The sequence below is a fragment of the Phalacrocorax aristotelis genome, chromosome 1, assembly GCF_949628215.1.
Source record: "Phalacrocorax aristotelis chromosome 1, bGulAri2.1, whole genome shotgun sequence".
NCBI classification, from domain to species: Eukaryota; Metazoa; Chordata; class Aves; order Suliformes; family Phalacrocoracidae; genus Phalacrocorax; species Phalacrocorax aristotelis.
Window position 1 is genome coordinate 216424472 of NC_134276.1, and position 20645 is coordinate 216445116.

General features: G+C 44.0%; 1 protein-coding gene across 3 annotated transcripts in view; it reads left to right on the forward strand.

Moving 5' to 3' along the window:
* Positions 1-2397: 2397 nt before the first annotated feature.
* EXOC4 (exocyst complex component 4) overlaps positions 2398-20645 on the forward strand; it is a 426451-nt gene continuing 408203 nt past the window's right edge. For all 3 annotated transcript variants that reach the window (XM_075081692.1, XM_075081693.1, XM_075081695.1), the window contains exon 1: positions 2398-2512. In XM_075081692.1, the coding sequence (XP_074937793.1) occupies positions 2427-2512 (86 nt within the window). In that variant the 5' untranslated portion in view covers positions 2398-2426. The remainder of the gene's footprint in view (positions 2513-20645) is intronic.

Below are 20645 nucleotides of genomic sequence, written 5' to 3' on the forward strand. Positions count from 1 at the left end.
CAGTGCATAAAACTCCTGCCATTCAAATCACCGTCCTCGAACAAAGGCATTAGCAAACCTGCCCAGAAAATCAACGAAGATGAGCTTTTTTGGCATAGCTGAATAGCAAATTGTAGAGCTGAGAGCCTGTGTGCACAGGGGAAATGGAGCAGAACAGCTATACAGGAGCACACTTCAAGTGCACACCCTATCTGGAGATAAAAATCACTTTACTCTGGAGTAATTATTCTGTTCTGAAAACACATTGGTTATTCAGGAATAAAATATCTTTTATTTCAGAATTAAAGTGCCCGTGCTCTTATTTTGCCGTTCTGCTAATGATAAGAGATACAGCCATTGATAACAAATAGAGATTCTTCCACAATAGCTACTGTGGAAATCTCCCCCATATAAATAAGCCCTAGGAATGCAACACTTCCAATTACCTTATATTTCAAATACAGTCTGTATAAATGGATACTGTTGACTTACCTACAGATTTGAGCAATTTTCATGCAATTGAAACTATTAACATGCAGCTTTGGGCTGAAGAAACAACTCCAGAATAGCAGCCAGGAGCAGTGTCTTTGACATGATGGAGGAAAGCTGGTTTAGAAACACCCAGTAGCTATTAGTACCTGACTGTTACTGCACTTGCTAAGGAATTCCTGCCTCTGCAGTAACAAACCTAGGTCTCGCATGGTGCTTTTAACACAAGCTCTCGAAGGACTTGACTGGAGGTGCATCGCTATCCCTCAATTGCAAGCGGGGAAAGCGAGGCTGTGGTTGTAAGATGTCTTGTTCTACATTGCCCAGCAAGCTGGTGAAAACCAACCTTTTGTTTTCTAACCCCAAACACAGTTACATACAGCTTCCTTTTCAGTATGCCGAAGACCTGGGAGAATGTGGTGAAGTGGCATGGCCAGGCTCTGCGTGGGTGCTTTCGTCCTTCACATCCCTGCCCCATTTTCAGGGCCCTCTTTGCAGATGTATCTTGTCTAGTCAGTATTTTCTTAGAATCATAGAATCATTAAGGGTTGGAAAAGACCTCTAGGATCATCAGGTCCAACCCCCAACCCAACACCCCCAGGCCTCCTAAACCATGGCCCCAAGTGCCACGTCTGCACGGTGTTTGAACCCCCACAGGGCTGGTGACTCCCCCACCTCTCTGGGCAGCCTGTGCCAAGGCCTGACCCCTCTGGCAGGGAAGACATTTTCCCTCATCTCCAACCTAAACCTCCCTGGTCAGCTTGAGGTCGTTTCCTCTCACCCTGTCACTGGTGACTTGGGAGCAGAGACCGACCCCCCCCTCACTCCAGCCCCTCTCAGGCAGCTGCAGAGAGCGAGAAGGGCTCCCCTCAGCCCCCTCTTCTCCAGGCTAAACCCCCCCAGCCCCCTCAGCCGCCCCCCAGCACACTTGTGCTCCAGACCCTGCCCCAGCCCCGCTGCCCTTCTCTGGACACGCTCCAGCCCCTCAAGGCCCTTCTTGTCCCCAGGGGCCCAAACCTGAGCCCAGCATTCGAGGTGGGGCCTCCCCAGGGCCGAGCACAGGGGCCCCAGCCCTGCCCGGCTCCTGCTGGCCACACCAGGGCTGACACAAGCCCGGGGGCTGGTGGCCTCCTTGGCCACCTGGGCACTGCTGGCTCATGCCCAGCCGGCTGTCAGCCAGCACCCCCAGGGCCTTCTCCGCCGGGCACTTCCCAGCCCCTCTGCCCCAGGCCTGGAGCGTTGCCTGGGGTTGGTGTGACCCAAGGGCAGGACCCGGCACTGGGCCTTGTTAAACCTCACACAACTGGCCTCGGCCCATCGATCCAGCCTGCCCAGGTCCCTCTGCAGAGCCTTCCTGCCCTCCAGCAGATCGACGCTCCCGCCCAGCTTGGTGTCACCTGCAAACTCACCGAGGGCGCACTCGATCCCCTCACCCAGATCATGGATAAAGACATTAAACAAGGCTGGCCCCAACACTGAGCCCTGGGGAGCCCCGCTCGTGACCGGCCGCCAGCTGGAATTAGCTCCGATCACCCCAACTCTCTGGGCTCGGCCACCAGCCGGGTTTTACCCAGCGAAGGGGCCACCCGGCCAAGCCATGAGCTGCCAGCTTCTCTAGGAGGGTGCTGGGGGAGACGGCACCAAAGGCTTTGCTAAAGCCCAGGCAGACACATCCACAGCCTTTCCCTCACTCAGTAGGTGGATGACCCGTTAATCAACGTTAACCGCCTTTCGAAGGTGGGCAGGATTGTATCGTCGACGGCGCGTTTCTGCCCACTCGAGTCCGAGGCCGCCGCCATAGAAACTACAGCTCCCGCAAGGTCCCGCAGCTTGGTGCTGCGCGCCCCGCCCCCTCGCCGTCTATTGGGTCGCAGGCCCGCAGATGCCCGCCTCCTCTCTGCTGATTGGCTGCGCCGCGCCAGCGGGAGCGGCTGCCCGGTGTTTGAGAGGGGCACAAGATGGCGGCGGGCGAGGCGGTGGGGCGCTACCGGAGCACCATGAGCAAGAGCAAGGACCCCTCGGGGCTGCTCATCTCTGTGATCAGGTAGGGGCGGCGCGGCCCCGCTCCGCAGCCTCCCGTCCCGCCCTCAGGGCCGCTCCTGGGGGTGACCCAGGGGTGTGTGCGGGCCCCGCCGTGCTGGAGGGGGCCTCCCCGGGCCGGGCTCCAGAGCCTCGGGTTTTTCCCGGGCCCTGGCAGCGGCGGGGAGGCCTCAGTGCTGGAGCCGGCTTTCCCCTGCGGGGCCTCCTGCCACCCTGACCGGCTCACCCCGTTCTGTTCCCCTTCCTTTGCTGTATCCTGGGGTCAGAGGAGTGACCCCCGCAGTTACCCCCAGCGTTGTGCCATACAGGGAGGGTCAAGGCACCGTCTTATTGCTGTAGAGTCCATAGTTGGCTCCCATCCACAAACGCACAGCAGCACTGAGTGAAATGTGGCTGGTTGGGAAAGCTGGAGGACTAGGAAGTCCTGTGTGCAGCCTCCATCCTGTTTTAGGATGCCATAATGGGAAAAGTGCTACTTCTGAGTCTAACCATGTTGCGGGGGATGAAAAGGCAACAGTTGTACCTAGTCATGTTTAAGCTATTGAGTTTCGTCTGCCCTTACTCCTGCACTCTCATCGTCTCTGCTAGAGGATGATTCTGTGATATACTTGGAGCCAAGCAAAGGACCTGTATTCACCTCACTGGTTTCCCTCTTTGCCTTCTTAAACTGCTTGTAAATCTCTTCTGTGCTGCCTATAACCGGTGGGTTGGCAGCTGCTTTCCCACACTGAACCTGTTAAATGTTGGCCTTACGCACACCTTTTAAAACGGGTGTGGGCCACAAGTGGTCATACTAGTATGGTGTTGTGACTTGTAATGAAGTTTCAAACTTTGGTTCCAACTTTGATGTCTTTGCCAGAAACTCTAGTCATTCTGTTACTGTGGAGAAGTTATTGTAGCAGTAGTTCTGTATCTAAGACATATTATGATTTTAAAATTCTCTAGGAATGATAATGTTTAGGTCATAATTCTCTTCTTTTTCATTATTCTGAAAGCTGGTCTTTCAGATCTTACAAAACTTGAGGTAGGCGGTGACTCCAAAAAAAGCATCAGGTTCACAGAACTGCTTAGCTTTTCCAGGGTTGTGACTTTAGTTTCTGAATTGTACGGTAATAGGTAACAAAGAATCACACTGAACAGTGAATGAAAGGTGATGCTTAACACAGACTGTGCTGCCTGACTTTTCAATTTCAAGTATATGTGGTTCATTAGTTTTATAAGAAAACTGTTACAAAACCAGGCAAATTTAGGTTGGAGTTATGTATATATGTATGTATGCAGATGGAGAAAAGTGTACATTAGTATGACCCCATATAAACATGAGGTGTGGCAGCGGTAGTAGCGTACTTTGGCAACTTCTAATTTTGTATATGACAGATATTGAAAGGGAAGGGGATGGGAGGCTACTACCCAAATATATGACTATTAAAATGGGTGGTGTTCCTGCAGACTTTATATCCTACATACGCACGGGTGCAGTTGCTTGTGAGTTCGCATGGACCGTTTGTGTAATAAATAAATGAGTAGTTGTGAAAACCTGAAGAAAACGGGTTTCTCACCTGGATCTTGAGTTTTTACTGGGCACTTACACTATATGTTTGGGGCAAGGATAAATAGTGTGGATTTGAAGTGTGTTGTGCTAAGTGTTTCTTTAGCAGCCTCAAGTTGGAATAAGTTGGAGAGGCGAACACGCTAAATTGTAGCTAGGTAATCTTAATTTAGATAAAATTCAGTAATTTGTTGGCAGTGGAAAGAATGAATAATACATATGTGTTGATTGATGCAGCATTTCCTGTAGTAATCTTCCTTTTTTTTATTTTAGTGTTTTCTGTAATTTCCAAGAGTATTGTAAGGGCCTCCTTTTGTATCTCTATTTTACTAAATCTGGACTTGTTATTTAATTTATAATGTAAAATGAGAGTGAGCTTAAATTACTGTGTTCTCCAAATAAGAAATCATGTTTGTCTAATAATCTTTGGCTTACAGGCACTGATACCTTGGCTAGTTTAGGTCCAGTGTTTAGACACAACATTGAGGTTATCAACTTCATGAAATTAAAATTATTCGCTAGAACAGCCTGATAAATAAACCTCCAGAATTTAATTAGAAGTTGGTTTAGATGTAGAGATTCTTTGTGGAGCTTGAAGTGTCATATTGAGCCAGACCATGAAAACCTGAAAGTAGAACTGATTGCAAAGGAAGGAAAAAGTGTTGTGTTAATAATACATTTCTTGGGGTTAGCCAAGTACAAAAAGGAAATGGCATGGAAAGGAATTTAAATGACTTGCTTCTGGATGTTGTTTTTGAATAGTAGCTCAGGTGGGGATGAACTTGCTAAGCAACTGGTGAAATTTTTCACTGTTTTGAATGATCATAAAATACCAGTGCAAACAGATTGAGGCCTGGCTGGGTTAAAGTTATCTTCCTTATAACTTTACTCAGCTTCAGAAAACATTACAAATCTTAACAGGAGGCTATTGGTTTGGGATGTAGCAAAGTTTTCTTCTCTCGACAGCTTTATTTCCAAAACATTTATGTAGAGAGGCTTCTGCCAGTCCTTGTGGTTTTACACTTGCATTGCCCTGTTTATTTAGAAGGCTATTTATTTCTCTCTTGTTGCTGTGTGAAAGGCCCATAAAAGGAAACAGTGTATGAAAAGTAGCAAAACTTTGACTATATTCTTCTGCTGTAAAGAAACAAAACCAGAGGAGCTTCTTGAAGTATTACATTTTACTTGCTTATTGGAAAGACGGTTATCTCTTTGAAAAAGAAACGTTGTTTAGGTCTGCAAAATCTGTTTAGTGTGATTGTCTATAAAATGCTTTGAAATATGAAGCTGAAAGGCTTTTATAAGTATAAATTATTTTATTAATGAAGGCATAATTTTTGGTATTTATTCAAGCTCAGTAGCTCTCTGTTGCAAGAGACTGAATAATTTACTTTCCTCTGATACCAGATTTAGTGATTCTTATACTTATTTCGCTGGACTTCCCAGGAAAAAAGTATCTCACCTTCAGGGAGAGTATTTGGGGCCAGATCCTTGACAAAGTTTAATGTATTATAGCAGCACTGGAGTCAAGTGAGAAATGGTATTCTATGGAAGCTGGGGCTCTGATCTACAATCAGGGTGCTTCTGCTTCAGGGAAGTTAATTGCATAAATGTCAGTGTAGCGGTGTAGGTTTCATCAGTGTTATTCATCGCAGTCTTGGTACAGTTTGGAAATTTTGGGCTGTCCCTCGTCTCTGTGGCACTGCTTTTCAGCAGCTCTGGCTCCAGAGAGCTCTGAGATGAGGGAAGACCCAATGTCCCACTGCTGATCTCTTTTCTGTCCCTGTGAAGAGTTGGTTTTTCCTATTGTGTTGGGAAACATGTTTCTTCTTTGGGAGTCGTTTCCTGTAGGAGGATTCACGTACTGATTCACCTTGGTTTCCCGGTTGTTGCCAAGAATAGAGAGTAAAGGCAGCCTCGAGTATGGACTAATTTGGAAGAAGTTGTTTCCCGAGCAGAAGGAGACGTGCTGCTCTGTAGTTAGAATACAAAACTGAAAATAAAATCCTGGTGTTTGAGTGGAATCAGGATGTGTTGTGTGACAATAACCCTGCTAAGGTAGTCTGGCTCAGAGGGGGGTGATTTCTGGCTCCCAAGCTGTGAGGTGCAGATGTCTGCTGCCCCGACTCGAGATGACCGGCTGTGTCCATGTAGGAAACCACCCTTGTGGGATCCTGGTGGTATCTCATTGGTTCAAAAAATCTGTACTTGCCTGTGAACAGCAAGTTGGATTGTTTACCGTCGTAAAACCTGTCTTGCAGCCAGCAGGTAGGATGTTTTATAGTGTTACGCTGCAGTTGTATTTTCTGTCCAGCGTTACAGGAGCCATGAGGGCACCAGCCCTCCTGGGATATTAAAACACTGTATTCGGTGGATGGAGCAGTACCTGGTGCCTTGTCTATCCCACCTGTAGGGATGCTGTCAGGAGTGAGCAATGTGCAGTGCAGCCCAGGATAGGACTGACCCACTGGAAAGGAGCCGGGAGCTGCGTTATGAGGCAGCATAGTCATACCCTCAGCAGTGCTGCTGCTGGGTTATACTCAGTTTTTGGGCACGGTTTCCCTCTTGTTTCTTCTAAAAGAGAAATAGAGGTTTTGTAGGGTAGGTATGTTCATAACAATACATCTATTAGAAGTAAAAAGTGTTTAGGAAGCTTAGTGAGTGTTTGCAAAGTCTTGCTATTAAAATCCCCACCTTTGTTGCGGCTCAGGGGAGCTGCTGTTCTCCCTGTGCCTTTATGGGGTATGAGAGTATCTTCAATTTGCCCTTGTCCTCACGTTGCTGAGAAGAAATGACCATTATTTGCTACAAGAAGACACAGCTCCTGGGATCGTGACTTCTAGAGTACAATATTGGATACCGGGGCTTTACTGCTTCTGTCCCATGCTTCTGCGGGATGGTCAAAAGCGCAGTGCTTGCACTCGTGCCTGGGCACACCCACTTGAAAAACGTGCTAATTCCTTCACGTATGAGAAAGGAGCTTCAAGTTCCTTACATAAAAGGTACTTTTTAAGGTCAAAATGTTGTCACTGGAGACCAGGAGCCTTTGTTATAGAAGTCTAATGCTGATCACATGGGCTTTGGCAATGTCTTTTTAAAAAACAGTGCAGAGAATGGAGAAAATTCCACTCGTCTGTGGGAGGACAACTTGGGGAGTATTTTTTTATCTTTTAGAGGACAAACATGTGTATGTATATTGATTTTTCTTAACCTTTTGTTTTGTTGGTAGCTGGTTGAAGCAGCTTTTGTACTCTGAAACAAGCAACCTGGCATTTAGCAAATGCTTTTTTTTGTGATATCTTGTCAGATTTTTAATTGGTGAATGTGTCTGCCTTTTATTTATTGTTAGGCATTTTTCTTTCAGTTAAAGGTTGCTATTTTTTAAAAACTGGCCTTTAATAGCTGCTTTAATTGGGAGAAAACAAACTTCAGCAGAGACTCCATAAGACCTTATTGAAATCTTTGTGCTAAGCTTTCACACAGACAAACACATACGGCAGATGTCAAGGAGAACTAAAAGGCAAGATATAGTACATTTCCTACTTTCATGTCTGCAGAAGTTGAGATTACAGGCAAAAAACCTTGAACATATTTTATTTTTCACAAGTGGAATTCTTTTTAATGCTTCTTGGCTATTATTTTCATTACATTTATGGTGAACTTTGTTAAATGGGTTCTTACTAATGACCTGGCATTTGGTCTTCCCTTTCTGTCTAAAGCAATAGAGCTGATATCCCAGTTTGTGATGAAGGGTGGGAAAGACGGATGTATAGCTGTTGCCCTTGCTGTTACATCTGGGAAATAGCTGCTACAAGAAATAAAGCCGAGTTATTCTGATCTGTATGTACTGTAATGGTCTCTTAAAACCACTTCTATTGCTAATGGTGTTTTCCAATGTTATAAAGGTAGCAGTTCTTCTGCAAGACAAGTAGCTCAGAAATTCATCGAGAATAAATTGTATATGGCAGAGTATGGTTTTAAACTATAAATTTTCCTGAAATGATCTTGAGGCACTTATATAAAATGTGTGCATATTTGGCAAGTGGTGGGTTGTAGCTTGATGCAGATACTTGGTTACATTTAATATCAACCATAGGTGGGGGTGCATATGTGAATATGCAGCTGTGCGCAAAGGGATGGTATGTGTGACCGTGCCCTGTTAAAAGCTCGAGGTGTTTTATTTTTCAGCTCTTACTTCAGCTTTAGACAAGGCACTGTGCAGAGCTGGAGTTTAGCCAACCCTGACAAAACTAGGAAGCGGAAGTAGTCGGTTTTGTTAATTAATGATTACAAGCTCTGTGGTTTCAACTCTTTCGAAGACAATGCCTCCAACAGCTCTTCGTTGCAGTGCAGTACTGAAATCTTCGGGTTAATAATGAATTTTCCAAAGCCTCTTGCTGATTCTTGCAGGGCTGCTGCTCTGATGCGGTATGATTTCAAGGATGGGTTCATAGCGCAAATTGGCCAGTGGTTCCTTCACTACTCTTAATCACCCAGGTGGCAGGTCCAAGTAGCATTATCCAGCCTCTGCTCTCACAGACTTGAAAATACTGATCCTTAGGACTGCGGTTTTCTTCTGGGAATGCGGTAATTCATGTAACAGCTGTGTTGGCTCTTTGGATCTAAAGTTAATTACAAAAAAAGGGACAGAGTTGGTACCTGTGGTTTCTTGTACGTGGAGATAGTCAGATAGTCTTGGGCAGGTTCTCACACAGTGGAGGGGGAGCTGAGTCACTCTGCTTGAGCCTGGCAGCGTAACTGGCATCTTGTGGGTCTGTCTGCTGTCTGCATCCCTTTTCCAGGTGGAAAATGGTGTGCAGCTGGTGTCGATTGGGCTTGGCCTGTGTGCAGGATTGCTTTTTCATCTTCATGTATTGCTGCTGGAGTCATCATCTTAAACAACTGCAGTCCAATCTTTGTTTCAGCAATCAGCTGATCACTAGCTATACCTACATCGTTTGTATCTGTGGGGTGAAATTTGATTAAGGGTTGGTTAATTTAGCAAAATAAAAAATTCCCTGATATTTATTTAGGTGGCTGTAGGCTGCTCAGCCTTTTCACTGCAGCTCTCATGCATACATCTGCAAGTCCTCAATGATAAAAAGACCATCAACTTCTGTGGAAAATAGTCTAACCAACTGTGTAAGCAGCATGAAAGATTAATGGAATGTAAGTAGAGGAGGAAAATGTTTGATAATGCTCTGTTTACTTTGTATGCTTAACAGCATTTTGAAGAGACTCGGTTCTGCCATTTCTTGTAGTGGAGGAGCGAGTTACTTGTTTGCACAATGGAGATCTAGTCTGGAGGCTGAGTACCTTGCATTCCCCTTGAGGCTGGAGCATGCTGGCCTCAGGATTTTACTTTTTTTAAGGGGAAAATCCATTAGGATTTTGTAGTAATTTCACAGTGATACCCTCTTTCCCAACCCTATTGACTTGTACAGTACGATTTTTGACTACCTTCTTCCCAGCACCTCATTGTCTCCATGAAGGGAGTAGTTTGTCCTCTGAACACCTTGATTCATTTCCTCAAATCCAGACTTTCATAACAACAATCAACCTGTGAAAAAATGAGAAAGCATGCAGCATGTTGCTACTGGGTTAAATTATTAAACACCTTTTGGATTCCTCCCCCCCCCCGCCCCCTTCTGTCTGGCTTTGTTTCATAGGGAACCAACTTTTTTACAGAGGTTTCAATGAGGCTCTATGGAGGTTTCAAAACATGTATTATCAGTTTATATGCTTTGAGGTTAAATAGTGCTGGAAGCTGTAGATCACCCCATTTGGGACTTGTCTTTAAGACAACAGTTTTCAATTATAAAATTCAAATAAGTCCATTTAGTTTAATGAACCTCTGGAAATTTGTAGAGCAGTGTAGAGAGTGTGCTGAAGTACAGCTCTTGTCCTAGGGTGCTTTACAAAACTTTTTCTTTGTGCCCTGTTGAAACGCAGCTGTTTGTAAGGTCTTGAAGGCTGGTGCACAGACCGTGGCACAGCAGTTGGGAGGAAGAAAACCTGCTGAACTGCTCTAGACAGGCTCTCTTTCCGTACAGGGTCTTTTTTTACACCCATAAAAATAAGGCTTACAGGAGGAAAAAGCAAAGAAAACAACAAAAACGAGCAACCAAACAAACCCTGATTTTCAGAAAGGAGCAGATTTTATTGTTTCCTCACTTATGCATTTTATTCTGATTAACTCAGAGGCAAACATGCATTTTGGAAGTGTTCATTGGAGGCACCTTACTGGTAAGTATCTTAGGTGTTGCTTGACATTTTCACTACAAGGCCCAGTCCTTGAAATTACCAGGAGCACACCCATTGTGTAATGTTCTGTTTCCCTCAACAGCTTTTTGGGGAGGAAAAGGTACTAAAAACTTTGTGCATTTCATCTTCAGTGCTGCTTCTTGTGGAACGCTTCCATGCATCTTCCATGCATCTGTGAAGTCAACACTTGATTCTCCCAACAGCTTGCACTGCAGACGCGCTGCTGCAGTTCCTGTGATAATGAGCAGTCTGGCAGTGTCTGAGGAACCGCCTGGTTACGGCTGCTTCTGCCGGACAGCGGAGATGTGGACAGATGCTCTCTCTCATCTTGGTTATTTTGTTCCCTTTCCCTCGCATCCTGACCTCTTATATTTTATTCACCCGTTTTGTTTCTTGTATATTAGATTTCCTGCCACACAGAGCTTGTGCTGTCAGTCTGCGTGTCTGAGCGGGGTCTCTCGGAGGGGCGGCTGTGCAGTTGGTCTTTGGGTGGTAGTGCACTAGAAACGTCTGGTGATGGTCACAACAGTTTAAACCGAAATGAGAAAGCAAATACTGTAATTGCTGTTTGGCCACGGTCATCAGCAAGAGGTGCCTTATGAAAAGTAACTAGATTCTAATGGGTTTCTTTTTACTCTGCTTTTTTCCCTTCCTTTTTCAGTACTAAAGACTCCTTGGCACATTGCAGCTCCTTCCTGCAGAGAGGAGACTGGTCTTTCTAGACATCCACAGTGCTCTGTTTACATGATTATTTGCTGCTTCTAACAACTGCTTTCTTCGTTTAACTCCACAATTCTTTGTTGATCAAAAATTGTCTGTGTCGGCTAAGGCCATGCTGTGATTTTTTTTCCTGTACATTATAGAGGCTTGTTGTATTCTGGATTGTGTTTTAGGACCTTGCTATGATGTAAAATGGAGGATAAATAAATAAAATCTCCTCCTCTAATTTTCCTTCCTGAAGGCTAATTTTGATAATCTCAGTACTCTACTATTAATTTTATTGTCTGGAGTGACGCAAGTGTATATGATAAGTTGTGAAATGTATTTAGGAGAGGTTTTTATAATATTGATGTGTAATACCTACCCAGCACCCTTCATCTGTACGTTTCAATAGACGGACAGTGAGAATTATTGTTTAACAGCTACCCAAACTGTAACGCATTGAAAACATCACCTGATTTCTTCGGAATGGATGGATCATAGCGTATCGCTTAAACTTTGGGTTTTCCCCAGTGCTGCAGCGTGTACTGCTGAACTGTGTGTTCTGCAGCTTCTGTTGAAAAGATTTCTGGGTGGTGTTTTTATTGAAGAAAAAGGTTATAAGTGAGTCCCGTAAGTTGGCCACGCTGCTGAACGTAGCCTTAGCTTTCACCAAGACGAGCTTTTAGGCAAGCTGTGTTGCGTGCAGTCGATACTACAGGCTGGCTGTGCTCTCAGAGCTGGGAACTGGGAGGCTTAACAAGGCGGATGACACAGTGCAGAGCACTGCAGGAACAGGTGGCAGAAAGTTTACTGTGGATTGCTGTTAAAATTGGGGCTTTGTTTGGTCCCCCCAGTGATTCAGCACTTGGTTCAATTACACTTCACTGAAATGTTCATTTTCCTGATCAGATGAGAACTATTTAAATTTGATTGGCTCGCCTTATTTTTTGTTGGTGTTTCCCACTGTCTTTAATGAGTGTTTTCATTTGAATAAGTAACACTGAGTGAAGGCAAGTGAGTTGCATGCTTAAAGAAACCTGATCCAGGAGTAATGGAAAATACTTTCTGGATTTCCATGCTGCACCTGTGCATTGTGTAAATACTCTTTTTCTGCCTTTAACCACAAATATTTGCATATGTCTGCCCTGATGTTGAGGAGCAGAGGAAGGAGGGCTCTACAGGGACACGTGGATGCTGAACACCTACAGCGATGGTCAAAAGCAGCGGGGACTTCCACGCTCCTCTCCCATAAGAATTGTCTAGCGTGTTGCAGGTGCTAACTTAGCATTAATTTTCTAAAACGCCTACTTGCATTTTGCATGTGTTATGTGTTCTTTCACTTTTGTTTAATAAAAAAATCCACAGAAGCCTAATGCCCACATACTGTTACTACAGCGTTCTTCCTGTGAAACAAATTCTCTAGCCAAGAAATTGATAATTAAGACTCCATTTACTATCCATAGCTTAGCAGTAATCATACTTAACAGGGCTGGCCTTAGGGTAGGTAAAATAGGCAGGCAGTTATCCACCCAGCCTAGCTGGAGGCATCAGAAAAAGCAAATTTGCAGAAATGAAACATTTGTTATTCATTAACTTTAACAGTTTTCTGTTAAAATTGACACTTAATCTAATTCTCTTGGCATTTTATTGGGCAGGTAGGAAGGTAACAGTGGGCTGGCAAAAGAAATTACTCGTCTGCCTTGGCGAACAGAGTAAAGCCCTTGATAATACAGGCTGTGTGGGGAAATACAAAACTTGCCAGTGTAAACAGAAATTCTTTTTGAGTCTCAAATCTGATTCCTGCTGGAGCTGTTGAGGTTGGTGCCTGTGAATGGATAGTCTTAAAGTTTGATGTTGACTTCCTTTACCACAGTGCAAAATACGGGGGTAGGGAGGCAACCAAATACAGGATTTGGTAGGAAAAAACACTCTCTGAAGGAAATGCAACAGCAAGGTACGAGGTGAAGCAGGAGTGGTGTGGATTGCACCCTGAATTCAGGTTCAGAAGACAGAGAGGGCTATGAGGTCTTCAGGTTCAGAAGACCATGTGTGCTATGAGGGCATTCAGCACACTGCAGGGCAAAACGGGGTTGGACTGTGGGTGTTTGGAGCTGAGAAATTAATGGATTTGTCTCTGACTGACCTGGTTTTGTTATTGGTCCTTGAAGAATAAAAGAGAGGGGAAAATAAAGCAGAGTTGCTTCTCTGATGCTTCTGACTGAGGTACGCTAGTGGGACGACATATGCGAAAGCTAAATATTCGCTGTCAAGCAGGAAAATAAACTTCAAGATGCAGATGGAGGATTCATTCATGCATCCCTTTGAGAGGAAGATTCTTTAGGAACCCACATTTTTGCACATTTGCTGTACATGTCTCTGTCCGTGAACAAAATACTTTGTCCCCTTGAAGCTTTGTGGCTCAGCAGCCCATATTGCCAGCCTGAGCCCTTTGGCGCTGCGGCTGCCTGAAGTACCTGCAGCGATGCCTCTTTCTGGCTTTGCAAAAGCTTTTCCCACTGAGTGTCACAGGATGCCCCAGAAAAAGCGTTTCGTAGTACCTGCCCTTGTGGCTGTTCTCAGTTTGCGCTAAGCTCAGTGGTACGGTGACTGAGCGAAGAAGTCTGTTGTGCATTTCGTTCGCATCAAAGCTTATTTGGTAGTAGTTTGTTGGAGTGGATGAGCTGGGCACGTTTTGAGAACATGGGTGTTACACAGAATAAAGCTTAATCGGTGTGTAGCGTGCTTTCTGTGGTGCTGGGAGCTGTGATGTTAAATCCTGTTTTGGGGCTGGAGTGCATTTGAAGCTCAGAAATAGCATGTTAGGAAGGGAGGTGAGTTGCTTCATAGTTTTGCAGCTGATCATCTCTGTATAGCATTTCTGTACTCCTGTAGTTATCTGTTGTGCCACATGATGTGTAGTACAATGGCGTTTGTTTTCTTCTGCTGTTGAATAGCTTAGTAAACATCATGTTCTTTCAGTTCACAACAATGAAATTTATTAGCTTGTGAAGAAATTATGGCTTGTTTTCTGTCCTTTTACATCATCTGCCTGTTTTTTTTTTTTTGTCTTGCGTTGTTTGAATGCTGGAGAGTTCTTTCTTTTTCCTTTTTTCCCTCTTTTCTTTCCTTCCTTCCCAAATTAAGGCCTCACACTGTAGGAGTAAATTTACAGAGGAGATGAGGTGGTGTGGTAGTTCTGCAGTCCAGACACCCTGAATGCAGTGAAAAACATTGATTTGTCAAAACGCAAAGGAATAGCCAACACTAAGTCCGTAGTGTGAGAATAACTTGTTCTATAGTGTATGGAGTCTGCTGGTGTTAGTTGTTCCTGGGACCAGATTAATTACATTGGCTCTTAGGGAAAAGTTTCTTTTATCCCTACTTATTGTGTCACATTTTCAAAGCACTGTATGTATTTACTATGGTAAATAGTAGCTACAGTCTGTATCATTTTCCACATTATAAAAATGAGATGTTGTGTGACTTTCTCAAAGCTCCTTAGTGTTTTAGTGAGAGAAGCATTTTGTTTTGCAGCTTGGAGGAAAATGCTGAGACTCTGAGGTCAGTGGAGAGAAAAGTTTTAACAACTCAAGTGGGTTTCCAACTGCTTTCAGATAGCACGTTGGGCATTTATAGGTAAGCATCCAGAACTTGGAAATCTTGCCTCCCAATGTTTTGAATTATTCTTTAGCTTTTGATGGCTCCAGTCTGTGGAACTTAGGTAAAACGACAGGTGAGAGTAGATTCAAACGTACTTTCGGGTCCCAGTTTTGCCGACATGTCTGAGATGCTTTGTTCCTTTGTCTGTGGCGTGGAGGAAGGAGGAGTCTTCTGGAGCTGTGGAGTTCCTTTGGTTTTGTAGAAAGGTACAGCCTCTTCCAGAAATGGTAGAGGTGGCAATTACATTTGATCAGTGTGAATACATTTTTTTTTTTTACGTATTTACCATTGGAACCTAGATGTTCCTGTCTTTGATGTGAATTGTTGTAGCAAGCAGTTTAAGGCTTTCAGCATCTTGCGGAATGACAGTGCTTCAGGACTCCTGTAAAAGTCTTTCCACCTACACCCTGTGCTAGCTATTTGAAGTGGATGCTGGAAAGCAGAGATGAAAGATACTTGTGATCTACCGATCAAATTCTACCGAAATGAATAGTCCCAATGGATTTATTTTATTAATCTAAATGCAGTGTAAATTCACTGACCTCTGGGGAAGTAGCAAGTTTTTTTTTTTCCTTGTGTGCAATATGCTGTACATCCCATGATAAAACCATTTCAGAATTGTGTCTAATCATCTTCTCCCCTATTCTGTCATCTGTATGTGGAAGTGACTTCAGTGAATTAAGCATTTTGCATTTGTGTAAACTGTATTTTTAACTATGTAAAATCAGAAGTCAATAAGTTTTGGCTCAATGAATTTCTGTTTTACTGTAGCATAAAAATGTCTCTTAACAGACTAACATCCAGTTGGAATTATTCTAATCCTGTTGAGCTCTTGCTAATGAGACAGGCATATGCAGCCATCCAGCTGCCAAGCAGAAATTGCAGGTACCTTACAGGGGAGGCGGACTCTCACTTAGAAAAATGAAAATGAAAAAAACCAAGTGAACTGATCAGGGAATGCTACTGGAGATCCCCACTGAGTTCATAACCTGCACGTACTTGGTTTCTAAATTGATGTGTCTTCTGTTTATCGTATGTTTTGAATGCTTTTTCTTTTCAGGGAGTTCTAAAAAGCTAATGTATATTTATCATTGTTTCATAATCCTGTCCTGTTTTGTAATTCCCCCCTTAAAGTTCTTTCTGCAAAGTTCCTTTCCCAAACAATTTTGATCCTTTCTATTTGGCAAACAGTGTGTTGACTTTTCTTCTTCCTTGCCACACATTTTAATAGAACTGAAACAAGCAAAGATGCCCTTGGCTTACTTTTCTGCAGTGTTAGCAGGAAGGTATATAATCTCAAGAATATTAAGTATTCCTTGCTTTGCTTTTTTTGTGCAGAGCAAGAAGAAGAAATAAATGGCTCCTGTACGAAGGGGCTTAGGTAGGAAATTGAGGTGTACAAGGTAATGTTTCAGATTCAAAGTGACATCGCTCCTTTTTGTAGTTACAGATGCTGCTAGACTTGAAGGATTTAATGTTGTGTTTTTGAATGAGTAAAATGCTGGGTAATGAATTACTGGAGTAGAGAGAAGGTGGGTTAGTTTTGGTTTAAGTAGGTAAAGTGGGGGCTCATCTGATTGATACAGTGACTTTGAGAAAAACGTGACCAGGGTCTTGCTGGTGGCTGTTAGAAGTTGTAAGTACTCATAGTGCTTTTGAATATGTTGCAGAAATTTATATGCTGTAACCATGGTGGTCGAAAAATATAAACTATTATTTGGGAAAAGGTTTAATATGATTTTAAAAAAACCTAGAAGAGGCATTCTCGGTTTTATAGCACACGTGTTTCTGACATTTTGGCTTAAAGCAGCTTCACTTCCTCATATTTATTTATATATATTGCTATTCACATCCATTAAAGAATGGGTCTGCTTTTCTCTAAGTGCTCTTTGAGGTTCTTCAGTACATGATCGTGGGATGAATCGCATGTGCACTTCTGTTCTCCAGCCATTAATCCAGGCTCCCATAATGACTCAAAATAATCAAGTCCTAAAACCAAAACTTTTTACTTCTGGAACTTGCTGGTCTTTCAGTAAAATAAATGAAAAAGTGGTCTCTGATGTTGCTTTTCTGCATTTGGATCTTGGATTGTGATTTAAACTTCTATCCATAAAGAAATAATCTACAGGTATTTAAGACAAACACATGTGGACGGAGGGGATAAAAAAAATGTTAGGCTTAAATTTTTTGTTGCTTGTAGAACTATTTATCAGTTTCGGCATAGTAACTGGTCCCTTTAATGTTTTAAACTGGAACAGACTAAAGGGCTGTAAAAATAGATAATTTTTTCTAGTCAGAATGATGAGTATATTTTAGTGATGCTTGTTTCTACAGTATTTTCCCAAAACAGGTAATTAAAGAACACGAGAGGTTCCCAATACAGGTGTTAATTCTGGGAAGATTTCCCAGTTGGTGCATCCGACAGAGCCAGCTGGAAATCTTGGAACATGGCAATTGACTGAAACTTCCACTGAGTTCAAGGCTTGCAGGTTAGGATCGCAGGCTGGAAAAATACATAACGGCACGTCAATACGGTCTTGTCCTTGGTGAGCATGTCCCTGGGATGTACAAAGCAGCGGTTGGGCAAAGTCCGTAACTCTTCCCTTCTCCCCCCTCCTGCTGCCTGGCGGCATGGCGGTTTCACGTGGAACTCTGCAAGAATGGGTCGTGGTTGTCTTGTCTTCTTGCAGGTCTGGATGCTGAAATACCCTGGAAAGGTGAAGGGAAGGCCTCACAGTGGCATTTGCTGTGCTTGTGTTTGTGTGTACGTGCGCAGGAGTCGGTAACGTCACCTCCGGCACCTCCAAAACCTTACTCAGGTTTACGTGATCTAAATTACTGGAGTATTGCAGAGGATGAGGCCAAAGAAACACACTATTGAGGCAGATTAATGGAGTGACTAGCCTGAGAGTTCATCTCCAACAGTGGTAATGCAAATGTGAGAGGCGGTGCAGGTGCAGCCACTTTGTGTCCGGAGCCTCTGTGCCTGCCTAGCGTCTGCAGTTGTTGCGTTAGGGATGTTGGAGGGTATGTTACAGCTAGTTTCTCTCAGTATTTGTTTTTGACCTGTTGTCTGTGAGTACATTTAAATCCTTTTTCTGAACCTGCTGATGCTGTGAGCCGCACATCCTGCAGCAAGGTTCAGGAGTTCACCACCTACGTGTAAGGGTGCTTTATCCTTTTCTAAACTGATCTCCTGGTAGTTTCAACAAGTGCCACTAGTTCTAGTAGTGCATGATTTGGTGAAAAACTGTTTTGCATTTACATCATTCATCTCATTACTGACTTCTGCAGACCTCATTCCTATCTCCTTTCAGCCTTTTCCAAACTGCAAAGTCTTGGCCTTAGCGTCTCTGCAGAGAACAGCTGCTTCGTCCCCTCTGTTGTTTTAGTCACCCTTCCAAGGGTAACAGAAAAGAGAGAGAAGACTAGAACTGCACATATCACTCCAAGTATGGACATAGTAAGGTTTTATACAGCAGCAGAGTGAATCCTTTGTCTTGCTCTCATCTTGTTGTGTTCTGGGCTACAGCTGCATATTAAGCTCATTTTTCAGAGAATGCTAAGTGTAGAGAAAGACTTAATTGGCAACTATGTTCTCACCTTGTGCTGCTGAGGTTCCTGAAGTCAAGTTGGATGGACTGGAGCTTTGCAACCTCTGCATTCCTGTTACTCTTCTTTTTAGTATGGTTTGGAATATTTTCATGCTACTGCGGGCTGTGTTGTGGGTTTAAAAGACAAGTTCTTTGGCGTTTAGACTGAGAAGGTACATGAGGAGGCATGTATCCTAGGCTGCATTAAAAGGAGTGTGGTCAGCAGGGTGAGGGAGGTTATGCTCCCCCTCTGCTCTGCCCCAGTGAGGCCACATCTGCAGGGCTGCGGCCAGTTCTGGGCCCCCCACTTCAAGAAGGGCAGGGAACTGCTGGAGCAAGACCAGCGCAGAGCTGCCAAGGTGATCAGGGGCTGCTGGAGCATCTCCGTTGTGAGGAAAGGCTGAGAGACCTGGGCTTGTTCAGCCTGGAGAAGAGAAGGCTGAGGGGGGATCTCATCAATGCTTATAAATACCTGAAGGGCGGGTGTCAGGACGATGGGGCCGGGCTCTTTTCAGCGGTGCCCAACGCCAGGCCAAGGGGCAACGGGCACAAGCTGGAACATGGGAAGTTCCCCCTGAACATGAGGCCAAACCCCTTTGCTGTGCGGGTGCCAGAGCAGGGGCACAGGCTGCCCAGGCTGCTGTGGGGTCCCTTCCCTGGAGACATTCACCCCCCGCCTGGACGCGGCCCTGTGCCCCTGCTCTGGGGGTGCCTGCTCCAGCAGGGGGTGGGACGGGGTGAGCTCCAGAGGTCCCTGCCAGCCCCCACCAGTCTGGGATTCTGTGTAGTGCTCAGCCAGATGGGCTGTTTTTTCACCCCCTAAAGCATTTTGATTCTGCTGAAGGTGGCAGTAAATGTATATTATATATCTAAGCAGAGAAACAGCAAAATGACAACCAAAATTTGTACTTTTAGTTAGACATTGTCATTGTATCATTTCAGTAGGAATAAGCTTCTGGTATCTCACAAAGGCTTCTGATTTCCAACTATACTGGTTTGTCCTTCTGACATGTTTTGTGGTTTCTAAGGTACAGGTCCTGTTGTGACCTCTCTCTTGATCTTCAAAAACATCTATGTTTTGGCTGTGGAAATGTCTAGGAAAAAATATTTTTCCTGCAGAGGGCAAGTTAAACTCAATTGTAAGGACAAAAACAACTGGGCAGCGCAATTTGATTCTCCTTAAATTTGGATGTGACTGGAAGTTTTTAGGAAGCCTATGTTGGGCAGGAACTTGCTGGAGCATTAGAAGAGGCTTGTGATATCCTCTGACATTACCATCATGTAGGCTTAGCCTCGGAGAAAGATCTGTAGCTTTTGTAACAAACTACTCGCATTGCAGATTGATTCGAGCCAAAGCTTGAACAGCTTTGGCAAACAATAATTTTGAAATTTAATTTTGTTTAATTAAAACTAAAATCTTTTCTGGTGTGTGATACAGGCCAGTTTGGTTCTGCTTCGACATTGTAGCAATGCACGATTCTCCTGCAATCCATAACACAGGTTAGAGAGAATTGACGTTTTCATTAACTACTGAGACAAGCAATATTGTTCAGCTTCAAACTCAAACAATATGTCAGTTCCTAAAAAGGATCTACATTCCTGTCCGGTGTAACCATGCTGAAGAACATTCTTCTGGAAAGCATAAGCAGTTCTTCACAAAGGAATCATACTCCATCTGCAGGAGCTCTTAATGGTGGAAGATTTACTCCCAGACACGTTCTTGCACATGCTTTCTATTAATCTTTTATAGCATGAACCCAAACTTCGCTGTGTCTCACAAGTACTATATGTTTAATATTGTTGAATTAACTGTATGCTTAACTTTGTTTTCTAGTGCATTTTCATACATTACTTTGAAGTGTTTACCCGACCTCTGCTAGCAGCGTTGAGTGTCTCAGTAGTACTGAGTGCGTGTGATTGCAGCTCGCTTGTTTGAGGAACCAGTGCTGTGTATTCCCCAGGTGAGAGAGAATCTGGGCCACAGGGACACACGTCTGCCTGCTCAGCCCCTTCCACCAAACTGCAGATGCTTACATTGGAGTCTGAGGTAGCTACCAGCGGTGTGTACCTCGTGCTCCGGTGTCATAGGCAGTCTGCAACGTCGGGGAGCTCGAAGTACCGTGTCAGAGATCTGCAGTAGAGCAGAGGCTGTAACCCAGATTTCTTAATACCAGGCTTATTTTCAAACCGCTGTACTACTGTTCTTACTTTCCAGGTCCTTTTCGCATGATATTAGTGTTTTGCACACAGCACAAATTAAGTAAAATATCTTTTTTGTGAAAATGTGATTTAAAGCGCAGCTAAGCATGTTTGGGAGTAGAATATTACTGTAATAACATTAGAAAGCATTCCTGTTTCTGTAGCTGCCA